Source organism: Tribolium castaneum, chromosome 2, assembly GCF_031307605.1.
Source record: "Tribolium castaneum strain GA2 chromosome 2, icTriCast1.1, whole genome shotgun sequence".
Lineage (NCBI taxonomy): Eukaryota > Metazoa > Arthropoda > Insecta > Coleoptera > Tenebrionidae > Tribolium > Tribolium castaneum.
The window spans coordinates 13,344,956-13,372,736 of record NC_087395.1 but is presented as its reverse complement, the minus strand read 5'-3'; the positions used below and the strand labels follow the sequence as shown (position 1 = coordinate 13,372,736).

The 27,781-nt window shown below is 32.7% G+C and overlaps 1 protein-coding gene across 3 annotated transcripts in view; it reads left to right on the top strand.

Moving 5' to 3' along the window:
• LOC657839 (uncharacterized) overlaps nt 1-27,781 on the top strand; it is a 105,404-nt gene that overhangs the window by 76,220 nt on the left and 1,403 nt on the right. For 2 of the 3 annotated variants that reach the window (XM_008201422.3, XM_015983368.2), the window contains exons 5-13: nt 6,250-6,416; nt 6,513-6,722; nt 10,526-11,406; nt 15,451-15,732; nt 18,986-19,279; nt 19,349-19,468; nt 23,454-23,524; nt 23,575-23,860; nt 27,091-27,734. In XM_008201422.3, the coding sequence (XP_008199644.2) occupies nt 6,250-6,416; nt 6,513-6,722; nt 10,526-11,406; nt 15,451-15,732; nt 18,986-19,279; nt 19,349-19,468; nt 23,454-23,524; nt 23,575-23,860; nt 27,091-27,734 (2,955 nt within the window). The remainder of the gene's footprint in view (nt 1-6,249; nt 6,417-6,512; nt 6,723-10,525; nt 11,407-15,450; nt 15,733-18,985; nt 19,280-19,348; nt 19,469-23,453; nt 23,525-23,574; nt 23,861-27,090; nt 27,735-27,781) is intronic. The other variant, XM_015983367.2, reaches the window with a different exon arrangement.

The window sequence follows — 27,781 nt, the reverse complement described above, 5'->3', positions numbered from 1 at the left end:
TGTTTTTATCTTCTTCCTCAAAAAGTATTTAATTTTTTGTCGATTATTGTATACCCTTATTTCTTATATCATTATTTCATAAAAAATAATAAATAACCCTACAAAAGTTACAAAATTGAAAAACTTTTGGCCCATCAGTCCGCACTGCAGACATATAGAATTCCTCAAACGGCTTCCGATTGGCTATTACAGGCGATTCCTCTCGTAAAGACGGTCCAATTCGTTAGAATTTTGGTTTTTGTTCGTTCGCATCAATCAAACCGCAAGGTTTTTGTCGGGACGCATTGATTAAGGTCGGCGTCAACGAAACGACCCAATCTTATGCGATATATTCGATTTTGCTCTCTCGAGGAAAAGTGACGTAAAGCCAGGTGCTTATCTGGATCTCCTATGATTTCCTCTTTGTTATATCCCGGAGCCGTGTGTAATGTCGTCACCGTCAACTTTAGTGCAGGTCTCATTCCGATGCCGATTCGTTTCTCTTCATTCTCGTTAAGAGCGATGCCAAGTAAACAACTTCTAACAAGGCTTGCCTCATCAATATCCTGTTACTAAGTATCCGCCATGATTTATGATTTTAACCAGATACGGAACTCCTGAAAGCATGGCAAGGACGCGATCTCGACCCCAATTGCCACCAATTAGCGTATTCGATGGTTAATTTCTCACTGCAGCCAGAAGTGCCACGAAACATTTATCTGCGTCAGCTAAGCGATGAAAGTGGCGGATTGTTGCAGAATGGAGTGCGAGTGGAATTCAGAGTGGCGATTCTTTTGATTAAACTTGAAAAAAGTTTATACTAAGGAATACTAATCAAAAGGAGCGAGAGAACCATTTAAATAACAAACTTTGCAACTCGGAATAATTTTGTGCGAAAGCAGAAATAAATTTTACAAATATTATTTAGCGAGCGAAATACAGGATGTTCGTTTTTCAAGCTCCACCATGGAGATCTCAGTTATTATAAGAGATACAGGGTTGGTTAATTTTTTTGTGCTGAACAATTATCTGAAAGAAAACCTAATGTGTCATTTCTATTTTTTGAATTATTGAGGAAAATATAAAAAATGTATTTTTTTTTAATTTTCTGAAGTGAAAACCATTAAACTAATCATTTTTAAATACCACATTTTTCAGGTACTTTTTTACAAGAAATCTAAACTTGTCATTGACTTATCTAAGGCGTTTTTGATGTCAGAGCGGCAACGTTCAACTTTGGTTTTGCTTATGAACGCCATATTTGATACTTGTATTTTTGTTCTTGATTACAACAATGTATCACATGATACGATCGAATCTTACATGCAGATTAAAATTAGGAAAAATCAGTTTTGCAAAGAGTGCTTTGGAAGAAAACACCAAAAATTTTATTTAACACACTAAATTTTGACAGTTCTATTAAACATGCGAGCAGATTTTTTATTTCCTCTTGTATTGTTTTCCGAAGAATAAACTTCTAGCTTATTATGTCTTTAGTTTTTAAATAAATAAAGTTGGCGAAAATATAAACCTTTCAGATCCAAATTCAATTCACCTTATAAAATCTAGTGTGTTTGAAAATACAATTGTTAGCCTTTTTCCCAAAGCATTCTACTAAAAAATGCTTTTTTCTTTATTTTGATCAGCATATAAAATTGGATCATACCACGCAATATGTATATTGTTGTAACCAAGAAGAAAAACATTTTTAAAAAAACCAAAGTTGGGTGTTGTAACTCTGACATTAAGAACGTTTTGGAAAATACAATGTCAGATTTTGATTTCTTGTAAAAAAGTGCCTGAAGAACGTCCTAGTTAAAAAACAGTTAGTTTTTTTGGTTTTCGCTTGAAAAAGTAGAAATAACAATATTTGTTTTTCCAACAATTAAAAAATAATACTGATGCATTAATTATTTTTCAAATAATTGTTTAATTTTGCTCTAATTTAACCGACCTTGTGTCTCTTATAATAACTGAGATCTCAAAGGTGGAGCTCGAAAAACGGACACCTTGCATAAACGGTGGATGCGCCGGGTGTGGCAACGACGTAGTTTCTATTTGTTAACAGCCAAAATTGATTGATGTGAGATTTAAAAATAAAATAATGTTGGTGGGTAATACAAGAAAACTTATACAACTGCATTTCTGCACATGACATTCGTTATGTTACAAATCATACCACAAAAACTAAAGAATTGGCATGTCAATTTTTTCAAGCGAATGAACAAGAGATTTTTAATAAAAAGTATTGTACATAATGAAAGTACTATAGTATTGCGACAAACGAATCTAATTTGAGTGTTATTTTTAGGGAAATTTTGTCTTCAAATAACTACTACCTCTGTCGTAATTCGTGTATTTGAACAACTAACTGTAATAATTTACTTGTACTATATCATTTTTGTTTGCTGTTAGATTTGGAAATATACAACAATAACTTAAATATACAGGGTGTCTCAGCTTTCGAGCTTAATATCCCAGTTACTTGTTAACGGATTGTTATGAAATTTAGATTGCACAAATTTTAGGAGGTGGTCTTTCAATTAGGGGCAAAAATGACCTCAAGTTAAAAAATGAAATTTTAAAACACATTTCTTTTATTTAAAATGAAGCCAAATTACCACTGAATCATTGAACCTCGAAAAATAAATGGTCACACAAAAAATTAACCAAATCGCTCGGCTGATCCAAGAAAAAAATTAAATTTTGTTGTTAAAAACTTTATTCAAATTTTGATAGTAATTTGGGCAGTTGCCTTTTGAAACAATTGATGAAGCACTTCTAAGCGGCATTGTGTACCACTGAAAAAAGTGGCAAAAGTGTGCGCGCTGTCAGAGAAGTAAAATTGTTTTAATTTGGTGAAATTACTTTAAAAGCCAACAACAGTGGCTGAAATTTCTGTGTTGTTGAAAAAGGAATCAATATTCGCCTATGGAAAGTGTCGTTGGACTTTTTGTAAAATGTTATTTATGAAACTTAAAGTTCAAAGAATCGTCAATAATTTGAAGACACAGGAAGCGTACCTGAACTAAATCGAGTGAAGACAAAACATGTCACTGGAAACGAAGCAATAGTTGGGGCTGTAATTCAAACTTTTGTAGAGAATCCAATCAGCAGTGTACGAAACATTTCCAAAGTCCTGAATGTTCAAGTGTCTATTTTCAATTTTTCAGTTGTTTAGTCTTTTAGTCCTTTTTGAAAGAATGAAAACATCCAGTACCAAAAGTAAGTCAAAAATATTGTTTTTTAACTTTGTATGGGTGAGAGATAATTGTGAAATATCCCTTGCGTGACAGTTACGTTTCTGCGAGTAGAATTGACCAAAATTCAATGGTAGTGATCATTTGTCTCATAGAAATTTACGCTTTTGCATCTGTACCCACGTTTAACAGTTTGTTTCTCATTTTTCTCGCGAAACAGACGTCTTTCACGAACGAGTTTTTTCTGACAGCATTTTTTACTGACGATAATTTTTTTAATATAAGTCTTAAAGGGCTTAATATTTTTAAAAGGCATGTAAAAATTACGTTTTTAAGACTTGAGTTCTTGCATTAATTGGATTTTAAACTTTATCTTCTAAAATATCTGCATTTTAAATTTCATAAAAATTCGTTGACAAATATTTGAGATATCAGGCTCGAAAGTCTTAGCTGTGACAGCCTGTATAATGTTAGGATACTATGGAACAAAGTGTTTTTGTAAATGCTTTCCGAAATTCCTTTTAGTTTTCGATTTATGAAAAATTTTATTTTCTTTTTCAAATGGGACCTTCCTATGACAATATGCTTGATTAAAGATTATGATCTAAAAATGACTTCTAATTCAAGAATATTGCTTTTAAAGCAGTGTTTTTTTAATTAATTATTAAAGTTGCTTTTCGACCTCAAACGTACGAAGATATTCAGAACCTGATCGAAGAAGTTGATCGTTTGTTCTGCAATGTAAAATAAGTGGCAACTTAATTTAAATTCGCTTTCTGTAAACTGACTCCCAAACCATGAATTTATTTCCATTACTTCATTTAACATATTTTGTTCTGTCACAGCAGCCATTATCACTGCATAAAATAACCTCTTCGGTCTTTATGGTGAGTCCGGACCGTAACTCTGGTACATATTAAAAAAAATCGTCACAGTAGGTTGCTATTTAAAAAAAATACACATAAAATTTTGCAAATAATTTAAAAAAATTGTATTCTCCAAAAATTAGCCCATTTTTAACGGATTTGATGATGTACTAAATATGTATTTCGTAAATTGAATAACTTAAACAAAAAACTCTCTTCCACATTTTGTTTATTTTTTAACAAAATTTTACACAAAAATTTTAGCGACCACCAATGAAAGGAGTTGTTTTGTAATATACAAGGTGTATCAGAAATATGTGTGTTAATATTAACAGGTAACAGAGCTCAGCAATACAACATATTTTTATTTGTAATTTTTTAATAAAAGTTTTGCCAATTTATTTAAAATTTTAAAAAGTTAACATATTGAAACGTGTATTCAAAAGGTGGATACAAAAATAAAACTACCGAACTATTTTCATTGTGATAAAAGCGGACAATTTGAACAATTTAAAACAACTTTGAAAATTGTTGCTTTGAATACAAACTCATTTTAAACACTGACCGGTGCGTTTGCACAAAGAAAGGAGGAAAACAGTCAAGATAATAATATTATATAGAAAAGTTGTTGTACTTGATGAGTTTTATTACATGGTAAAATTAACATACATATTTCTGATACACTCTGTATATATTTTTTCTATTGATTTGTAATTTGATTTTGTTAAAAATTTTGGAATTTTTTGCTTTTCTTGGTTAACACGCAACCTAGAACACACAAGGTAAGGAAAAATTGTGAAACCAGTAAGCTATTACAAAAATGTAATCGTTTTCAAAATAAAAAATTTTAAACGTTTTTGTTGTGACTTCCTGCGAAGTTTGTTACTTTTTATTGCAATCTAGACATTGCAAAAATCACATTCATTTAAATATTACAAGTAATCGTCTTCGAAAAAATATGGATTGCCTTTTTAAACAAATGGTTAAACTGTAATCTAAAATACTAAAAATCTAAAAAAAAATGTTGTTCAGTGTTAGGTTTTTATTTTTCACCAAATTTTTTCTTGTTTCATTGTTTTTTCTTGGGTTGTAAATAAATTATAATGTTTTTTTAGTTTGAAACTGGGCACTCTTTGGACCATTCTATTAATCATAAACATGTGAAAACATTATTATTGCAAATGCCAAATAATCTCGCCTAGTTAATTAGTTTATAAAATCTAGATTAAATGGAAAACAACTTGCTATATAAATATAAAGCAAAATGTAAATTCTAATTACTGTGAGTGTGAACACAGTTTAGAATTTCCAACCAGTTTCAATTAATTGCAATCATAGCATGTATAAGCATGTTTATACATTTCAAAATAAATATTTTTGTAGTTGGTAGTGTCAATTATTTAGAAATGTGTAGTATGTTAATTTAGTTGTGTGAAAAACAACAAACTGAAGAATTGTTCAATACGTGAAAAATATTAGAAATTTACAATTTTTTTAACACTTTTATGTTTAATCTATAAAATAAATTAAACTTGAAAACTATTGGAGGAAGTAGAATTTAATCTCTTTAGTACTTTTCTTACGTCACTAGTTTCCAAAAATTAATTTCATGAATAATAAAAAGAAATAAAAACTTTAACAAACCTGTACATTTATTTGAATAAAAGTTCTTTCCATCCTTTATTTCCATACCTTTAGTCCACAGTATACTTAAGCTGTTTTGTCTCGAGTACTGGTCTTGATAACAAAAGAAAAACAAAAAAAACTACTGTTAGTATTTTGTCGGTGTCCAGTCTTAATTACTACCATAACGAATATGTTTTTAAAACATGAAATAAATATATTGTAACAAAGTAACTAAAAACTCATAAAATATTTAGAAATTATTTATTTTGTGCTGGAAAATTGTTGTTATGTGAAGCAAATTTAGATTTTTCACAACATTGGTATGAAAATTTAGCAAAAAATCATTTGCATTCAATTAAACTTTTCCCGGTGAAGCCAATTTCCTGCAGTCAGTTCGTTTCCTGATTATTGAAGATCTCGCAAAACGACTAATTTTTTATTTCAATTCAAATCAAATTATTCGCTCTCTAATCTGACAGATCACCGATTGATGGCTCATATCCGGCAGTAAATCCCCATAATAATCATGACCTACCACGTCAACTAGATTGATTATTCAGGCATTGTGTTTGTTTCAGGGAACTGAAGACGGCCTGCAAGGACGCCCTCGCCGGCAAAAAATTTTCACAAGAAATTGGCGTTGACAAAGTGGACAAATCATTAGTTGCAAATTTCGAAATATTAAACTTAGTTCCTGAACGTAGCACCAAAGACGGCGACTTATTTAGCAATAGAAGCGAGAACGGTGAGTGCTCTAAAGTTTTCGGATAATTAATTATGATTTCGGTTGGACAACTAACTCTGCTGAATCTCATTACAAACTTTTAAATTACTGCTATAGTCGAGCCGAGTACTTCGAGCGTCAAGTGGAAAAGAGTTGGCTTGGTCTCCGGCAGATCGGTTCGTTTGGACACGATCATCTGGCCTGGAGGTGACCTCTCGGTGGCGGCAGTGTCGTCAAGGGCCAGAACTGTTTTCAGAGTGGTTACGGCCTTGGCGCCACCCTTCGTCATGGAAAGCGAGTTGGACGAGGATGGACAGTGCCTGAGAGGTATTTTCTAATAAAACAAGGTGAAAATAACGGTTCACCTACTTTTGTTTAAAAAACGCAAAACGTAAACAAGGAGTAACAAATTTTAATTTGTGTACGCCTGCATACTTTGGACGTTACCGCACCTATCTAATTCAGTTTTGCTATACATATTTTTTCATTTATTAATTTGCACGTATTTTATACGCACATAAATTCTCATATTCAGTTTGGAATCAACATAGATAATGCGGATTCAACAACAAAAATATTTAAAATTTTTAATTGCAAGTTAAATTTACATATGCACAGTGAAAATTATATATACGTATACAGAAATTAACATTTTTGAGTCAGTTTAGTTTAATGTTTAATTAATAAATTAATGAATAAGTTTAATTCATAATTCAAATAGTCACCTAATTTTCTATTAGTAGAGGATACGAATTAAGGTAGTCCTTTGCCCATCTGCTTAACGGATGAAAGTTTTTATCAAATCTAATGTGCAAAGGAATGTAGCGCGAATGAGTTGCCTAAAAAAATATTTTAAAATACTAGAAGTACAATCAGTTTGTTCTTACAAAAGTAGAAAAATGTGAAAATTTGTGTAAGTCAGTAATGGATATGAACATTAAAAACTTCAAGACAGCTTTAATGAAGTAAGGGCTGTTGAACAATATTTTCACATCCACTTTGTTTTTGGTTTTAATTTACTGGGTTTGTTAGATACAAGAAAAAAATTACATTGCCCTCTTGTTAATGATGTTCTATCTGCATCCATAATAAATTAAAAAAATTGGAAATCAAAAAATAAAACCAAAACGAAAAACAAAAAAATCTCGCATTGTGTATTCAAATAAATAATTTGAATAATAATTGTTTGGATTTTTTCAATTTAACCTCTGCACTCATTAATTTTTACATTTAAAATAGTCGTGTTTTTGATTAGGCTTAAAATATCTTACTGATGAACTAGTCATCCACAAATGCATAGAGAAGTAAGTGGAAGGTAACTGAATTAATTGAAACAATTGCCTGATGGAAAAAATATTCAACGTTTCGTATTGAAAAATGCCAAACAGTTGTCAAAATTTCCTTACACAGGAGAAAAATCGTAAATTTTTACAGTGTTAAAGAATAAAAAGTATTATCTGTGCTTGAATTTGAAATAGGGGATATGTCGCATTTCTAGCGTAACTTTTAAAATCCATGATCTAGGGGAAACCAGTGTTTGTCGTTATGAGAAAGTTTTCTTTTTTTGAATAAATTTCAACACTGGTCCTCAAAGAAATGGAAAATGAGAAATATTTTAAAAGCTGATTTAACACTAATAATGGCTTTATGATTTTGAAATTATGGCTTGTGAGTTATGAAGATCTTGTAAAAAATTACATTTTATTTTAACTTGTTAGTTTGTACTTTTCTGTCGTTTATACTTTGCCGTAATACGGAAATGCTGAAATCGTTTACACTATTCCACTTGAACTTAATTTGCTGTTAATTCCTTTAAATTAGCTTAACTGCAAGTTACATTTAATCAATGTTTGTGCAGCGAGCTTTATCAAAGTTATTTGTTATTCAAAAAATAGAAAACTTTTGCAAAATATCATAAAAGAAATATAGTGCTGTTTTTTATTAATATACAGGGTGTTGCTAGTTTTATATCCGAGGCCAATATAAATATTTATTGTCGAGTAAAAAAATAATTAATAGTCTAAAAGATAGGAAATTATTTACGCTACCGCTGCAGTGAGACATTAAAAAACAATTTTGTGTTTTTTTTAGTTTTTGACATATTTTTTCTAGGGTAAAATTTTGAAGTGTATAAATAAATTATAACAACTAATTTTGCGATAAAATGTGACGTTGGCGTTTACACAATTTTGAAACAGCTAATATACATTGTTCATGTCAACCTATTAGCTGTTTCAAAACTATAAAAACGCCAACGTCGCATTTTACAGAATTATTTTTTTAATATGATTGACAAAATTGTAAAATAGTTATTAATGATTAGATTTTTCATTTGAAAGTATAAATTACATTAGCTATTATTTTTTTGAAGTGCATGAATAACTTTAGACAAAATGCGAAGTTGGCGTTTACATAGTTTTTAAACAGCTAATATAAAACTGAAACAGGGTGTGCCGCTTAGTTTATAAAGTCGGATCACTTTTGTAATATTGGCATATTAGAGATTTTTATTCTGTTATATTCGGACCAAGTTTTGTTACTAAATTTGACAGTTGGCAATGCTCTTGAAAATTTGAAGTTTGTTTTTGGTATTGTCGAAATTAACGAATTTAAAATAATTAAGCGAGCAGCAACGAACTAGCCCCCTACTGCTGTTTGTGTAACCCCATCGAATTGGCATGGGAGCCCGCCAAGACACTCAGCAATCACTGACAAAAGTTCTTTTCAATATTATGACGAGAGAGTTTAAATCAATCAGCGCCCCACAAAACAACATAAAACACGCCGAAAAGTATTCTTTACTTACTTCTCGCAAAGGTTTTTGCCAATTCCGGACGAAAAATAACTAATTATTTGTCTAAAAGAAAGTGTAAGGTAGGTTTTACGGGTCTCCTTTTCTGTCTGTTCATATTTTCAGTTTACAAGTTTATTTGATTTATTTGATTAGTTGTCCATTAATTTATTTAGGTTTCTTATTAAAATTTGTTATATTTGAAAGTTTTGGTAACGTTTTGACTGTAAATAAGCTTAAGTGAAGCAGTTTTGTGATTGTCTGAATGTTCCTTTTTAGCGGCTGAAAGTGCAAATAATGTACTCAGATATCGGTAAAATGACTAAGCAATGTGACTTACATGCAGAAAACTTAAGTGACTTAAGGTATTTTGCAGGATTTCTACTTAAAGTATTGAACAATTTGACACTGACATATAACGTAACGTATTTTTGAAATCCTGAATTCGTGCTAAATGACGCAACCCTAGACGCAACTTACAATGCCAACATTTTCAAGTTGATGCGATTTTGTTTAATATTACAAAAGTGACAGTACTGTGAGTACTGTCATAAGTGATAATTCCGTTAAATAATGCAAAGGGCTTCTCAGGTGGTAAAATGACTAAACATACAACAACACAAAAAAATACTCTGCCAAACAGTGCAAAAAGTGAGAAAAAAACGAAATCGTTGTAATTAAAAGATTTGACAGAAGTGACAGGATTCGAAACTACAATAGGTTATTTTTTGAACGTAGCGGCACATTGAATTTGATTTCCATAATCGACTAGTACAGTCATTTTTAAACAGTCTTTATATTTTACTATGTTGTGAATTTTGTAACGACGCTAGTTTAAATTTTATCGAAAGTCGCACGGTTTTGTATTTCACGAAACTTATTCGTTTTGTGTACATTTTCTAAGGTTTTTTCCAATTTTTTATATGATGACATTGACCTACTGTAATTTTTATGCCGTTACATAATGTACTCTTAGATATACGTGCTACCGAATAAAACTTTTTCAAGCACAGTTATTTTAGACTCGACGATATGTAAAAATTTGCCCGTTTCATTAGGTGTAGAGAACACGTTAGTTTATCTCAAGTGGTTTATTAAGACAACGTTGAATAAATTTACCAGCAAAAACAACCAATTAGTTGACAATCTGTTAACGCACGCCATACATTAGAAATCATGCATTTAAATTAATTTTGCGCTTTGAACTGAGGCCACGCTAGACAAAAGGTAATTAATCTTGAGCAGAAATGCTTTTAGCGCCAGATAATTAACAACGATAGTCACCGTAATGTTCTAATATAATTTTCCGGCACAACTGTTCATTAATCTCACGTTTCAGGTCTTCCGTGTCATCGAGTGCTGACATCGGACAAAGACAACTTGACGTTGGTTTTTAACGAGATGCAGCGTCTTGAAGAGGAAGAAGACGAGGAGGAAGAACTAAACCCAGAGTACAAACAATTTGCCAACGATTACGAAGAAAATGAGCGATTTTTTCCGTTCCAAAAATTCAAATATCGCACAAATTGCTGTTACGGCCTTTCAATGGACCTCCTCGAGAACATCGCCCAAGAACTCGAGTTCGATTTTCGCTTGTACATTGTCGCGGACGGTTTCTTCGGCTCTAAGTTGCCTAATTACGGTGGCAAAAAATTCCGGTACAAAGACAGCGACCGGGGGCCCCCCGAAATTGACGCCAAGTGGAACGGCGTCGTGGGGGACCTGGTGTCGGGGGCGGCGCACATGTCCTTCGCGGCCTTGAGCGTCTCCAGTGCACGCAGTGAAGTTATAGACTTCAGTGTTCCGTATTTCTTCAGCGGGGTGTCGTTGCTCGCCGCCCCTCAACAGACCTCTGAAATACCGTTGATGGCCTTTCTGTTACCGTTTTCGCCCGAGTTGTGGATTGCTATTTTTACGAGTCTCAATATCACGGCAATCGCGGTCGCGATCTACGAATGGCTGTCGCCGTTCGGGCTCAACCCCTGGGGGCGGCAGCGCTCCAAGAACTTCAGCATGAGTTCGGCGCTTTGGGTCATGTGGGGGCTGCTGTGCGGGCACCTGGTGGCTTTCAAGGCTCCGAAAAGTTGGCCTAATAAGTTTCTCATCAACGTCTGGGGCGGATTTTCGGTTATCTTTGTCGCAAGTTACACAGCCAACATTGCGGCGTTGATTGCCGGCCTCTTCTTCCACAATACCGTCAGCAATTACAGGGACCGGATCGTAAGTTTTCCGTTTTTATTGTTTTAAGTGAGACGTTTTGGCGGCGGCTTAAAGCTGTGGAATAAATCTGCAAATGAGAGAAATTTAAAGCGGTTCCAGCTTGAGAGCGCTTTGTTAAAGAGTAATTGCTATTAGGTGATTGCGACGCTAACGAGCAAGCAAATGTGGGGATATGGTAATATTAGTATTTTGTATATAATGACACGGTGAAATGTTGACGGAGTTTCAGTTACGTGAGTGACAATCGTTTTACCAAATACGGGGAAAGTATGCAGTTTGATCAAATAATGGCGGAGGCGCCGGGAAACTTTCAAACTCATTTAGTATACTTAAATTATTTTTGTTAAAAATACTTTTTTGAAAAATATTTACTATTAAAACGGTAATTACTGTTTGAATTTAATTAAAACCGTAAAGTAATTATTAATTCCTTTTGTAATTCATTTTTGACGCTAACATTCTAGCGTGCTAATAGGAATAATTAAATCGTTGCTTTGTCAACATAACTTTATACCTAATTTTTTCCGCCTCTACACTTACTTTAATTGATCAATCAATTAATAAGTCTATTATTGAGCCTTAAATGTTGAAGTATTTAAACATTTTGACACAAAATTTATAGATACAAATTCCTTGCTTGACCTAAAATTATTGTCAAGTATACAAACTGTTCAAAACTGAAATACAATACAAACTTAAGATTCTCTTAAAGAAACACCTTACACCTTTTTAGTTCGTTAATATATCTTCTAAAGCATTCAAAATCGAAGCAAATTTCAAGAAAACTCATACGAGAGTATTTTAAGTTCTAATAGTGTCCTGATAATAATATTACTTACTGTTGAAAACAAAGCAAAATCGATTTTTTATATTTTCCACTGTTTTCTAATATTGTTATGTTTTTAATGTAAAATGTGTATAATGTACCTAGTTTACCAACTCGCTAGGACACCCTGTCTAAGAGTCAGTGGCCAGCAGACTTACGCTGTCATATCAAGTTTTATGTTTTGTTCAAATTATTCTCCCAGACCTGGTTATAAAAAGAAAACTGATTAGTTTAGGCTCTAATTTCTGTAATCGAGTCACTCAGGTATTAAAGATGTAAAAAGTGGTCTGGTCGATAAAAGTGTTGAAGTGTCAAGACTCACGCTGAAATATATTACAATACGGAGTGGAATAACCCACAGAATTCATTTCTTTGTCATATTGGCTGTTTAAAATATTTATATAAATGCTAACGTTGCAATTTATCTTAAAGTTAAGTATTATAAATTAATTATTCACGCACTTTAAATAATAGCTAATGCATTGCTGTTTCAAAACTATAAAAACGCCAACATCCCATTTTAACGAATTATTTTTTTAATAAGATTAATAAGATTGTAAAATAGTTACTAGTGATTAGATCTCTTATTGAAAGTACAGCTAATTTTGAAAGAAAATGCGACGTTGGAGTTTTTATAGTTTTGAAACAGCTAATACCATGTTGTCTAACTTTGGAACTGTGTTATGTGTCACCCAGTAATATTTTTGATACAAATAATTGTACCGAGAGACTTTTAAAGATTGTGATTCTATTTATCAGGTTGGCAACAAATTTGAAATCTTAATTTGGCAACTTTGAGTATCAAATTTAAATGTCAACATTTTATACTCAATAATTATCATTCGCTTCGACTGACGATGGCTCGCATGGCAGTCACGTGAAACGCCTCATCATAATCGTAAGCTAGCAGGGAGGCCAACAACACATTGTTGCCAATAGATTTTTTTGCCTCAATCTTTAAAAGACAGTCGGTATAACGTATCACAGTAGCAGCCTTAAAATTTTAAGTTTTACTTGGTCACGTTTTTGATGTCACCTGAGTGACTTTAGAGGAACAACTGGCGGAACTAATGAATCTACATTTCATATAGTGCAGGTTTTGGAGAATAACTGAAGAAAATACAAAGCCAATGGCTTAGACTTAAGTTTCATGTAATAATGGCGGAGGCGCCGGGAAAACTCATTTTTGTGTAGTGGAGATTAGCAGTTCACTTGCTAAATTTTTATTTTAATTTTTACATTAAAATAAATTATTATTAGACAGTTATTGAAATTTAGGCCAAATGATTGGCGGTTATTTTAATTTGGGACATGTAAATTACGGCTTTCTTACTCAATTCTAAATACATCTCTGTGGACGAATTATAAAAAAAATATCGGGCATAAAATATAATAATTCAAAACATTTAACAATAAATGTGCATAATTGTAAATAAATTTATAGATAATCGGTTTGAAATAATTTGAGTTTAAAAAGTTGATGATCACCGAGAACAAATTGAATTTTATTTTAAATTTTAAATTTATGTTCGCTGTAATCACATAATAAGCAACAAGAAATTGCAAATAAATATTAAAAACAATTTGTTTTATGCTATCATCTAATGAAATTTGCAGTTGGTAGTATTTCACTTAATCGATCTCAAGAGTACAGTTCCAACCGCGACATTAAAAATAGACCAAGTCAAGTAAATCTACTTGCAAACAACTTAGATGAGATGTTTTCCCTTGAAATAGCATTTAAATTATTCAGAACAACAGTGCGAAAATAAAATAAATCCAACATGGTTATATTGTTACAACGATATATACAGTTGCATACAGTTCATGTCGGATGGCGCTGTTTGTTTTGACAGTTGTAATATGAGGCGAATTTACTTAACACTTTGTGTTAAATATTACTCCTCCAATTGCGAGCCGGCTATTATTTTAAGTGAGATACTTACAAAAGTCGAGTCGAAGATAAAGTAAATCATATTAGAGTTCAAAGAACACTGAAATAAAGTAATCAGATCAAAAGTCGTCTAAATCTGCCAAGTCCGACCTTTTGAGAAGTGACTCATAAAGATTTTGTCGCAAGATTGAATTTAACAGAAATAAAATGAAAATTTTAGTCGCTCTTTAATGTGGATCGCTGATTGATAAGCACCTGAGGACAGTGCTTAAAAAAACAAGGCTACGTGTTTAATTAGTAAATAAAAAATTATGTTTTTGTCAACGAAACGATTTATTTCTCGCAATAATCAACCCGAAAGTTTTATATTATTTTTCATAATAAATATAATAAAAATAAATCAATTTCTACAAGCATAGTGGATAAAAAGTCGAAACCAACGCTTCCCGTTTAAATTTATACTTTAGGAAAAAATAGTTAGTATATTATTTTGTAAAAAAAGTTAAAACCATTTCATTGTAAAACAAATTAGTAGTTTACAATAACAATTTTTATTCACAATCACTAATGTAATATACCCGTTACTAACCTTTCAAAGGTTGTGAAACAGGTCATTAAATCCCAAGGTTAGTAATAACCATCGTTCAACCCTTCGGCGTGAAATATGCGAGATGGCCAACGTCAAGACTGCAAAAATATCAGATTTTTTTTTAAATTGTTAAAAAGTTAAACTCAAATTATTTTGCATAGCCTATCATGTTTGTGCCTCAACTTATTAGAATTGTATTTTATTCAAATATCGGATTAAAAATAATGTGATTGTGAATAAAATAGTATACTAGCTGTTTCAAAACTATAAAAACACCAACGTCGCATTTTACCAAATTATTTTCTTAAATAAGATTGATATAATTGTAAAATATTTATTACTAATTAGATCTTTCATTGAAACTATAAATTACATCGGCTATTATTTCCTTGAAGTGCGTGAATAATTTAACAGCTAATTTTGAGAGAAAATGCGACGTTGGCGTTTTTATCGTTTTAAAACAGCTAATATTTTAAAATAATTTTGTCAATATTATTTAAAAAAATAATTTATTTAAATGGGACGTGGGCATTTTTATAGTTTTGAAACAGCTAATATGTCTAGTAAAGCATTAAAAGGGCAGCAACTTACAAAAAAATCTAATTAAATGTTATCATTTAAAATTGCACACATCCACTTTCACAATATTTTAATGTATTTTTTTACAAAATAAAATCTAACATAAAAATATCGTTTTTGCATGCTTTTTGATAAAGTATAAATTTGCTTCTCTAGTTGTTGGATCAAAGAGTGGGCGCTCCCCGATATACAGCAGCCGAATATTACGTCAAAAGAGCGGATTATGAACTTTACGACCATATAAAAAAATATTCGCTGGAAAACATCGAAGAAGGCATCGATAAATTGCGTAACGGTTCTTTGGATATTCTCATCGCAGACACTCCAATTTTGGACTATTATCGCGCCACCGATCACGGCTGCAAGCTCCAGAAATTCGGAGATACGCTAAACGAAGACACTTACGCAATAGGAATGACCAAAGGTTTCCCTTTGAAGGTTCGCCATTTATTCACCCCAGTGCAGGAGCTAGCGAATTTTTTTATTATTTAATTGATGATACCAATAATAACTAGACACCAAATCTTAGAAAACTGATTTACATCATAATATTGTATTTAACCATCCTAATTTAAATTGGATTTTTTTTAGTAATATGTAGTTTAAAAATACAATACATCACAGTTTAATCTTAGGTCTAGAAATTTTTTGTTGCTTAGGCTTCCCGTCTTTCACTCTCATAGTTCCTCAGTGTTTCAATCAGAGAGATTTTTAGTTTCACAGCATTTTGGCTTTTTAGTTTATTAGTTCTTCCATATTTTACATTCATTTCCTAAGTTTTTCAGTTTTTCGTGGTTCTACTATCTTATAATTTTAATTTTCCACTCTTTGAGTCACTTGATTCAACAGAATTTCAATCTCACTGTTTTTTAGTTTTTTGTATTTCAGCAGTGTCCAAAAGTAACGCACAAAATTCATATTATTATAAGTCATTTAAAACTTCGAACAGGTTAATTTTATTTTTTTAAATGCTACCTTTTTACACTATAGTGACATTTATGTCATTCGTTATTGAGTTCTAATAACGTTATTAATTTTTTAAATGATAACCTACATTTTTGTTCACTGCTTTAGATAACACACATCTCTATCTTTTTGGAAAAGAACAAAAAAAATGAATTTAAAACTTAAAAAGCAAATAAAAGAACATAAAATGAAAACATATTGACAATTAAACATAATGCTGTTTAGATTTTTGTTCTTGACTTATTTTTAAGTGAAAATTGTTAGTTATAATTTTTTGATCACCAGTATGAAAGCGCTTAATATGTCGCTTAAAGAAAAAATAAACAAAAAACAATCACCTCTTATAAAATAAAGTAACAACGAAAAGGTAAATATCTTAACACTCACTTTTATATTTTGTTTTTTTTTATACTAGGAACTTTAATTTATTTAAGACACTAATCAAAAATGGCAGTCGTGATTCAAAAAAATAACAATGAAGTCAATACTTAAAACGAATGACGTCAAAAATGTCATTAGGGTCTCAAAATATAGAATTAAAAAACATAAAGTCGATTTTTTTTAAATGACTCATAACAAAAATATGAATTTTGTGCATTACTTTTGGTTTAATCTGAATAATATGTTTTTGGTTTTTAAGTTTTTCAGTCACTTAGATCTGATTTCTGGTACGATTAAACTTCAGTTAAATTTTATATCAATTATAATTGCTATGGTAGTTTGTATCTGATTGGCGTTGCTATGTTTTAACTAAGATTTAAATTTATCTTTCCATTAATTGTTTCCAAAAACGGGGCCTTAGTTCGTCAAAATTACTATTACACAATTTTTTAGTTTTTTGTGATTCAGAGCTCATTAATTTCTCAACGTTATAGTATAATCTGTCTATAATGAATGTAGGACCTTAGTAGGTATTGCCGCTTTTTTCCAGAAAAAACGAATGACTTTTGTATATAAAAAATTTGGATTTGTTGGATGCCTGAGTGGATAAAAATTGGTACTTTTCAGAAATTTCTTCGAAATAATGTAATTAGATTCAAATTCAAGAACCACCTGAGATCCTAAAATCTCTTATAAAGAGTCCGTATATTAAGTATATTAAGGATATTTTACCGATCGAAAACAGTTGTTCAATAAATTATTGTTTGAGATCGGTAATTCGTAATTCGTGATGCTATGACGTTTTTTGCACGATCCTAACATTTTTTTAAAGATCTATTAAATAATTTCTAAATAATTGTCAAGACTAGACGTTATCTTTACCGGTTGCTACGGTCAAGGCGTTACCGACGTAGCTACTAGTAAACACCAAGTACTGTCTTGGAAACAGGCGTGGTAAACAATCAAATAGAGCTCAATCGTGTAAAAATGTTACTTACTTAAAACGTCCGTTTTAAAATTTTTTATTTAGAAAAATTTCTACAGAAAAATGAACTAATTTTGCAACAGCAAATTTTAAAAAATATTTAGGTACACGTATTTCGTTTTGTTTATTTTTGTAATAAAATTAAAAAATCATGTTTTGTTTTTCCTGTTGTAGTAATTAAAAACAATACAGAGTGCTCAAACACTGGCACACCAACTTAGTGGTACGTTGTTAAGAAGCATGTGTAGATTACAGGAAAAATCTTGAAAAAATTCGTCATATTTTAAAAAAACTAGAGCTACAAACTTGTTTTGTTAACTACTTCAGTTTTCATTACTTTTTAATGTTTTTATGTTATGTTTTCCTAACAAAACGATAAATTAGTTATTTACCTAACGAGTTTGGAAAGTGCAATTTCCCACATGATCACTTTGTTTGCTGCACGAGCGCAGTGAGTGGTGCATGAAGTGCGAATGTGGGACATTGCTCTACAAACAAGTTAGGTACAAAAATTTTTGTAACTAATATCTCAAAAAAAATTTTTTTTGATAATTTAGTTTTTTTTGCTAATGGGTTGATAATAGGTCAAACAATCATGAAATTGCTCAGAACTGTCACATTTCATAAAAAAATATCGTTTCCATCTCAACGGTAGCGATACTAACCTATCAAATGTCTTTAGCCATTGTTGCAAAATAAAAAACACCGCATTGCGGGATAGTCCGTCTAAAATAGTTGTCTAAGAGCTATGAGTACAAAAAATTATTTTTAAATTTTCTAATAGACTATAGCAGTTTTTTCAGTTTAAAAAAATGGAAAAAACAATTACAATTTATAGATGTGTCAACACATATTGTTTCCTAGGAAACCGTTTCAAAAATAATTTAATTTTATTGTTGATCAAATTGTTTTGCGAACATGATTGTCAGACGTTTTCACATATCATCTATCATAAATTCGTTATATATCACTAACTTAAAAACAGATGATTTTTTTATTACTTTTACCTTTATATGTAAGCAATTTTCTATCACGCACCATTGAGTTGGTGCACCGGTTTTTAGGCACCGGATATATCCTACATTACCAGATTTTAATATCTAATGTCTGTGTTGCAACTTGTTGGACATCTAAATAATGATTTTATCTTCCAAAAATCCTATCTCATTTAACAACTTCTAACAAATCCTAAGTTTAGCAAACATTTGAATAATGTGAACATATTTTTCGGGTTTTGCCTAAAATCACTCACTGACCAATCCTATCCTCGTTAGCTGACTGGAAATATTAGTATTAAACAACTTCACAAGCTCCTGCGCTGCTCGTTTCGCGTCCTATAAATCATTAATTCTTCCCCAGGATAGCATTTCAGCCGTGATAGCAAAGTATTCCAGCAACGGCTACATGGACATCCTGCAGGAGAAGTGGTACGGAGGCCTGCCGTGCTTCAAGCTCGCGACAGATATTGCCCAACCTAGACCTCTCGGCGTCGCTGCCGTCACCGGGGTATTCATCCTCCTGGGAGTTGGCATCGCACTCGGCGTCCTAATCTTGCTGGTCGAACATTTATTTTTCCGCTATACTTTACCCATCCTTCGAAATAAGCCCAAGGGCTCCATCTGGCGGAGCAGGAATATCATGTTTTTCAGCCAGGTCAGAGCCGAGTGGTTTTTTTTCGAGAAACTCAATACAATAATGTCGCGCTTTTATGTTTGTTTGCAGAAACTTTATCGGTTTATCAATTGCGTCGAATTGGTGTCGCCTCATCATGCGGCCCGAGAACTAGTTCACACTCTACGACAAGGACAGATTACCAGTTTGTTCCAAAAAAGCATCAAAAGGGTTTGTATAAGTTTGAGTGGGTGGTGCTCTAGTGGATGTTAATTTATGTTGTCTGAACGAACGGATGAATTCGGAAGCGAATTCAATATATTTCGGATTTCGGGATAAACAGCACAGAAAAGCGAGCGACCTAGTTGACCATCCGTGACAAAACAAACTATGCTTTTTGTTTTCAAAATATATCAATAGTGATAGATAAAAGTCTAAAAGTTGCAAAGAGCAAATTACTCAATTACTCACAAAGACGCCATAAAGCAGACCATTATAAAATTCAAACATTCTTTAACTCGAAAACTGACATATTTTAATTTATTTTTAAAGATTTATTTACTAATTTGGTCGCATGTCTTCTTGAAGTAAAGGAAACTCATGTATTAAATATTTTTTTGAAATTCAATTTATAATTGGACGGGTTTATGAATAACATTTTTTCTGTTATAGAATAAGGAAAAGGTAAGTACTCAGAATTAATTAAGCCAAAGGAAGGGTATGCAATTTTTTATTTCTTATTTGTTTCAATTTTTTTAATTACATTTGAAAACTATCAAGTGAGAGCTATAAACGTGAATAAAATAATTAAAATGCAGGGTGTTTCACGGAATCTTACAAAACTCGTGCCTGTAAAATGCAATCAACAACATATGTTCTAAAACAAACTCGATTACAAATTTTTAAAAATTAGACAGTTTTCTCTAGTTTATTCACCCCTTTAAAAAATGCAACATTCTTAGTTAGTTAGAGATTAATTTAGATTCATAAGAGTCATATTCATTCCGCTTCGTGATAGATCACAAAAAATTGTTTCTGAAAATCAGCAATTTATGACTATTAAAGAGACACTGATTAGTTTGACAACTAGTGTCATGGATTTTCAAAACATAAATAATTAAGTGTATATTTTTTGTATCTAGTATTTTCCAACTTTTGTATATTTGGGTGCGTACAGTAAGTGAAGGACTAGTAAAGTTGTGTAAAAAACCCTTTACATTTTAGAACTATAACAGATCTCAAAAAGACCTGTTTACTTGAACCAAGTTAAACAACATGGTGTACATCAAAGGAAACACTTCATTATTTGTAAGTTGGTGACTACAGTATTAAACAATGAATCAGGTCAATTGTTTATTATTAAACTTGCTTTATTCTCTGCCTTATGTTTTGTGAGACAAAATATAAAGCAGAGTTATCCGAACAAGCTGAAATTTTGCATTCACGACTGTATCTCCTATAGGTACTAGTACTTTAGGCTATTTTTTTTTAATTCAAAATAATAACAAAAAAATGGATGAAGTTGCTAAAATTCGTATTTGAATCTTCACGAAAAAAGTTTCAAATGTCAAATCTGATTTCAGAATTAAAAAAAACAATTAAATTTCTATACAGAGTGATTCTTAAATAGACCTTCACAATTTTATCACAGCTTTCCAAGGATAAGTGGAGACGATCTGCAGCACATTTACGCTTTTATTTCAAGAAGTAGAAATCTCCTTAATCCGTGCCACTTACAACGCTTATAAGTTTAAATTAGTTGTATTAGAACAAAATGTGCTTGTTATGTAATGGTAATACACAGTGATCATTGTTGCATCAAGAACATTGTCATCAAATGAATATCATGCTGTACTAACTGTGCTAATACTACTTAGAAGCATATCAGTGGCGTACGTTTGATCTCCAACATAAATTTAAATATTTTTATTTCGAAAATGGTGATTCTAAGAATTTTTCTACTTTTTTTCCCAGCATATACTCAATTGATACTATCATGGGTAAAAGTTTGTCGGTCTATTTAAGAATCACGCTGTATAAAACATTCCTTTAAATATACAGGCTGTTCCGTTTTTATTGTTACAAATTTAAACAGCTGATAGAACATTCAATTTTAAGGCAAAAGTTTCTTATAAACAGTTATCGAAAAATACTCTTAAAGGGAGCTACATCTCCTGAAAGGGGTGCTTTTTTAGTGAGTTCTTCTGAATATTTCAGAAACCATTACAAACAAAATTACAAAATTTGGAACAGTTAATAACTTTTATACGCCTAATCGAATTCGAGGATTAAATGTAGAAATTTTCAATCAGGAGAGGAGTAGGATAAAAAATACCTTAACAATTTTGGCTTTAGTTTTTTGACACTTTCGGCAACACAATCGTAAATTTTATAGTTTTTTACAAAAAATGATCTCTTGTGTTGTTTCCATACAACTCATCGTTTTTGAGTAAAATCGATTTAAAATTTATGTTACAGACCATAAACCGCATGAAAATCAGGAAATATGACCAGAACCAAATTGAAATCTGGGACTTTTGGCGTTAGACCGCATCAATTTGTACGAAAATGTCGATGCTTCGCCAGTTTTTGTAAAGGTCATCTTGAGAACAGGTTCTGACCGCGAAAGTCTCTGTTCAACTCTGATTTTCATGCTGTTTATGGTCTGTTAGACAACGTTTAAATTAATTTTACTCAAAAATAGTAAGTTGTATCGAAACAACGCAAGACACCATTTTTGTGTAGAAAAACATGGAATGTATGATTTTGTCGCTGAAATTGTCAGAAAACTAAAGCCAAAATAGTTTAGGTAGTTTTTACCCTACACCCCCCCCCAGTTTGAAACGCCTCTGATTAGAAATTTCTACATTTTTTCCACGAATTCGATTAGGCGTATAAAGATTATTGTCTGTACCCAATTTTGTAATTTTATCTAGAATAGTCTCTGAAATATTGAGAAAAATATTGAGAATCACTCCTTTCAATGGGCGTAGCTCCCTTACGAAGTATGTTTCGATACATGTTTATAGGAAATTTTTGTTTTAAAATTGAATGTTCTATCACCCGTTTAAAATTGTAACAATAAAAACGAAACACTCTGTATATTATTATGCATTGCTTAGTAGGAGTAACAGTTTAGAAAAACTTTGTACCTCATATTTTGTCAATTCTTTAACTAGAAGTTCATAACTTTACAAAAAATCATTACGTATTGTTTTAACAGTTTGCTTGTACACCATTTCAATTAAATTAAATTTTATTGAGATTACCCCAAGCCGCGAGGATCCTTCAAGCTAGCTTATTGTGCGATTTATAGCAGACACTCTGTAGTCTTTCAGACGAATCGATCGGTTCGTAAATATCTTTGGGTCACCCTTGTCAAAACATCTTATTGTGAGGGTTGATTATTATAAACAGTTTTACTGTTGTAAAACTTTATAGTGTACAAAATGCAATAAAATAATGGGTGCTTTATAACTCATTTACTTCACCAACACGCCGGAACACGCTGTATTACATGAGCATTTTTAAAACAACTGTATTATTAGGTAACTATGGTATATTAAACTAAAATTTGTGCTTAAACAGTTTTGCAGAAAATTTTCCAACTTCAGTCCCACATTTTACTTTATGTTGTATCAAAAATTACAAGTAGAGATGAGGTCATCCATTAATTTTCCTTTGTAGCTTTGTAAATTTTGCGTCAGTTATTAGTCTCTCCATCCAGTGCAGGTTCTTTCTCCAAGTTAGTAAATTTTCCACCCTTTGCGTATTCTGCTTTACGTGTCTAATATACTGTTTCTGTTAATACAAATTAACTCAGTTTCATTACCGTGTGTACGTTAGGCCTTTGTTCTCACGGTTATTGTTTCCTCCATAACCACATTTATATTCCGCGGCGGGTGGTTTCAACTGGTGTGCAATAATTTTTTTCGGCGGTGGCAAGGCAAACACATCGCTTGATCACCGAAAAACATTCGGTAACAAATGTACAAGTATTGTGATTGTTTTTTTATCACTGTTGCTAAAGTTATATTTTTGAGAATCGAGTATAAGTTGCCAGAAAGAATTTTTAACCAAATTACTTATGCATTTCTATAGAGCAGTGCAACCTTATCCGAAAATATCGTGTATGTATTAGGTGTCAGATTCATCCGTTCCGTTGTTAGATGGTCGTCATTTGGGATGTGCGATTCCTTGATGATTATTGTTTCAGAAGGAAGACGAACAGCGTAGGAGAAGGAAAAGCAAAGCGCAGTTTATCGAAATGATCCAGGAAATTAGGAGGTAGGTATTAAGGTGATGGGATGCAGTTCGTAAATCAACTTTAAAAAAAGCACGATTCGCAGGCAGCAGCAGGAGGAGCGAGAGCCGCCTCTCGAACCGGTAACGGAAGTCGACTCGGAATATCAGATGTCTCCCGACGAGAAAAAATCCAAGTTAAGTCCCAGTATATTACGGAGAACGTTCATGCGCTCCAGTCCCAAGGCAGAGAGTCAGAAAATTAAATCCCCGACACTGATCTTCAACAAGCCGTTGTTCAGTCCGAGATCCAAGAACAAAGCGAGAAGTTCAACGGCCTTGAATGTGCGCCGATTCAGCACCGACAGTGTTTTCAATTCGGTACGATTTTTTTACATCATTTTATTGATTGATCAAACGCAGTTACCTGAAGTTCGATAATTACTATTCATTAGGAATCTCGCTAGAATAAATAAGAACATGTAGTCACATTTTTCCTGCAAAGAGTACTGCAAAAGAACAGTCGAGTTTCCCAATTAAATTGTGGCGGGTGTGTTTAAATACTTTTGACAAAAACCATAAAAAGGCTCGAGCGGGGCCCACCAACAGAACGAAAAAATATTTATTTGAACGTAGGATCCTCGACTATGTTGTGAAGTCATCCAATTTAGGGAATGGATGAAGTCCTTATAAACGATAATTCTTAAATTAGATTATTGTAATAATAAGTAATTTACAATATGAAAACGTAAATATAAAAACAAAACTAAATATAAAAGTGAAAACATAAATTTAGGAAACACAAATAATTTGGAGTATGGTTGATAGCTAAAACAAAACCACTGCATGCCTTAACAAATAATTTCTCTTACGCTGTGTCAACAAGCTTAAACTTAAAGTAATATTTTGATAGAGGGAGATAGTTGAGACAGAGGAGCGTAAATACATTCATTGTCTCGATACTCTTTCTTTTGTTAAACGACTTTGTGAAAATAACATGCAATGTTATTCGGCATAATGCGTTTATTGACAAATTTTTTCGAACTTTACCGTATCTTTTGGGTGGGTGGTCATAATGAGCTGGAACAATAAACGATAACAAATAAAATGGCCAGGTAGCAAGGTGCTGTTAAAACTGAGCTCAAGAATTTGTCTTCTCACTAACTGGCAACTGTAGATTTTGAAGCTCCTATTTATATCCCTTGCTTTCCATTCTGTTGCACATTTCTGCCACTCGTTTTAAGAATTTAGACAAATAAATTGTATTCTCACGGAAAGGAAGCAGGTCAGGTTAGGTTCGCCAAAATGTTTAGTCTGTCGCCGAATATTGGAAGTGTCAGTATTGTGTAATTGTGTAAAGAGAATGGGCTTTTTAGTCCACCACACATTGTGTCAGTATCAATATGAGCTGTTTTCAACAAAATAAGAATTTTCACATATGGATGACAGGTTGACGAAATACAAAAGTGTTTTAGTTTTTTAAAGTTCGTATATCAGTGCGAAAAGCGGGAATGCACAAAAATTTTGGTTTTTCCAGGTAATTGAGAAACGGTGCTTTGCGGCCGAATTGGACTTTTGTTTCCTAAATATCTACATAGTATTCCTTGCATTTCTTATTGAAGTATAAAGCAAACAAGTCTGTGTCTGGAACGCCCAGCTTTTGTGACGGAGAAAACCGTAGTAGACAACTTCGTTCAAAGAGTTTGCGATTCCTTATCTACGGGTGTGTTGTCTTTAGAAGGAATATAACAGGCATGAACATAAAGATTCCTGCTTTGGCATCACTGCCATATGTGGCGGGTTTTTGAGTTTTTAGTTTCACATTATAAGTTATTTAGATTTAAGTTCTTTTTGGTCGAGCGGTGGTTCGCTAACAGATCGATTAACTTTGTTTGTGCGTAGGAAACTCAGCCAAAATTTGTGGGATCAATCAATTTCTAGGGAGAGACACATGCTGTCCAAATAATACTCGAATAACTTTAAAATTAATATATTAAATGAAATGATAGTCGGAAACTGAGTTGTTATCAACAATATGCAACGGTTTACAAACAAAATGAAATCTGTGGAAATACAATAATGGTCTCGAAAGACAGAGCGAAACAATTCAGCTGCTTTTAAATAGCAGGGGTTTTTGTACAATTCATAACAAGAATCAATTTGAACATAATTCGTCATTTTGCGCAAAAATCCTAAATAGATTTAGGCAAGAAGTTTTACAATATTTAATCAACCTCCGACAAATTTTGGTTAAAACAACACTCTAGTTAAGACTTTAAGTAAATTATTTAAAACAGCACAATAGTAAAAGCAAAATTAAAATCATTTGCAGGAGTTCTGGATGTCATGCTAGAGACCAAATAAACATGATATTATTGCTTTATTGTCACAGCAAGAAGGTACTACTTGGTAGTACCGAATAAAGCAACTGACTATTGAATCTTACTGAATCTCGTGTCTGCGGCTCCTTTTATATGTTAGGTCAGGTGATCACCCATTAGGCGCCATTGTTACCCCCAGCTTAGTCGCGTAGCGTACATTTCTCACCACCAAAAGATGATCAAGTTTTAGTCTTATCTCCCGGTTGGTTATAATGACAACCATAAAGTTTTATAACAAAAATAATTTGCTCCATGTGGAGTCTGAAAAATACACTTACTGGAATACGATTGCAAATCGTATCTCAGGAATACCATTGCAAGCAAGCTCCATTCGCAGAATGAAATTATCCTGATTCTTATAAGCAATAACCCTTCCATTTGGCCACCTTACATTACTGACTAAAAGTCAATACTAAGAAAAACATAACATGGGCTTTTTAGCCCACTCCACATATTTGCCTACTAGGTTTGCTAACTTTGTGTTGTTACACAATAACCGCCTATTCTAATAATGTAATATTGAACATGATGGTAAAAGTCGGTACTTAATTCCAAAAAGTTGATGTGATCCGCTTTTTGCTTTGCGTTCTATTTGCCGGTAGAATGCATCCCAACCGATACTACCATACTTTGTTCCTTCAAGTGGTGCAGTTATTACCATTAGATCATGTCCACAGTGAAAGGCGAGCTTAGAGAGTATTAATAAATTTTGCGCTTAGAAAAAACTGGGCAAACATGGTTTTTCGATACTTTTTGATTTTTCGATGGGCCCACAATCAAAACGGATTAATTTATTTGAATGTAGGGCCTTCAGCTATATTGCTAGGGCAGCTAATTTATAAAAAGTGTGCAGTTAGTAAGCTTCGCTTCTGAGTTAAGGGTATCGAAATAATTCGTTTTTGTGCCACAACCTTGTAATCATTTAACTAGAATTTAAAAGTTTTTCACAAAAACATCTTTTTCATAATGAAGGCAATTTCAAATCGAGAAACGACCTCCTGTCTTTTATTCTGATTATCAAGCTAAAGAGTCAAATAATAACATTTAGATCAATAAAATCGAAAATTTTGAATAATTTTGAAAAACCTTTTTATGTAATTCTCGTAATTCCTTCATGGGTCGATTTTTTTTAATTTAACGTTTTTTACTTCGTTTTATTGTTGATCCCCACGCACATAATTAAAAAACCGGGTACATTGTTAGTTCATTACAACTCTTTTCACGTCGCAGACCATGAAAATCGACCACAGCACCGCAGTGGGGCGGCGTTTGAGCAAAGACGCTTCGAGTTTCCTGACGAGCAGTCCGCCCGACATAAACAGCCGTAGATCCAGCTATTTGGACATCATAAGCTCCGGGAATAAATTATCCGGCAAAAGTCCGGTTCTCTCCATAGAAAACGTTTCAGACTCCAGCTCGCGATCCAACGAACCGTTGCGAAAACTGTCGGATTCGGAGAGCATAGGGCGGAAGCTGGCAACTCTTCCGAAATATCGCGAACCGATTGAACGCCATCGCTTGCAACCCCAATACAGCCTAACCTTGGGCAAGAGCGACGAAACTCTCATGAAATCAGACAAAACACAATTGAACCAAGTATCTTCAGCGAAAAGTTTTAATAACGTGTCAGAAGTCAGTGGCAATTTATCGGACGAGGAGATAGCCCGTCGGAATAAATTGACCATAGAGCAGCTCCAAGCGCAATTGAGCAAGAAACGACCGCCAGACAATAACGCCAAAACGCAAAACACCAACCCACAGATTAGGATACAAGTAGAGGACACGACGAGGACCGAACCGGTGAGGACCCGTCGGATGAAGACACGCCACCAGAGCCTGGGGGACTCGGTGCAAGCACCGGAACCAGCCAAAAGGTAGGTGCACATTTTCTCTTTTCATGTGCTTTTATTATTTTTGTTAT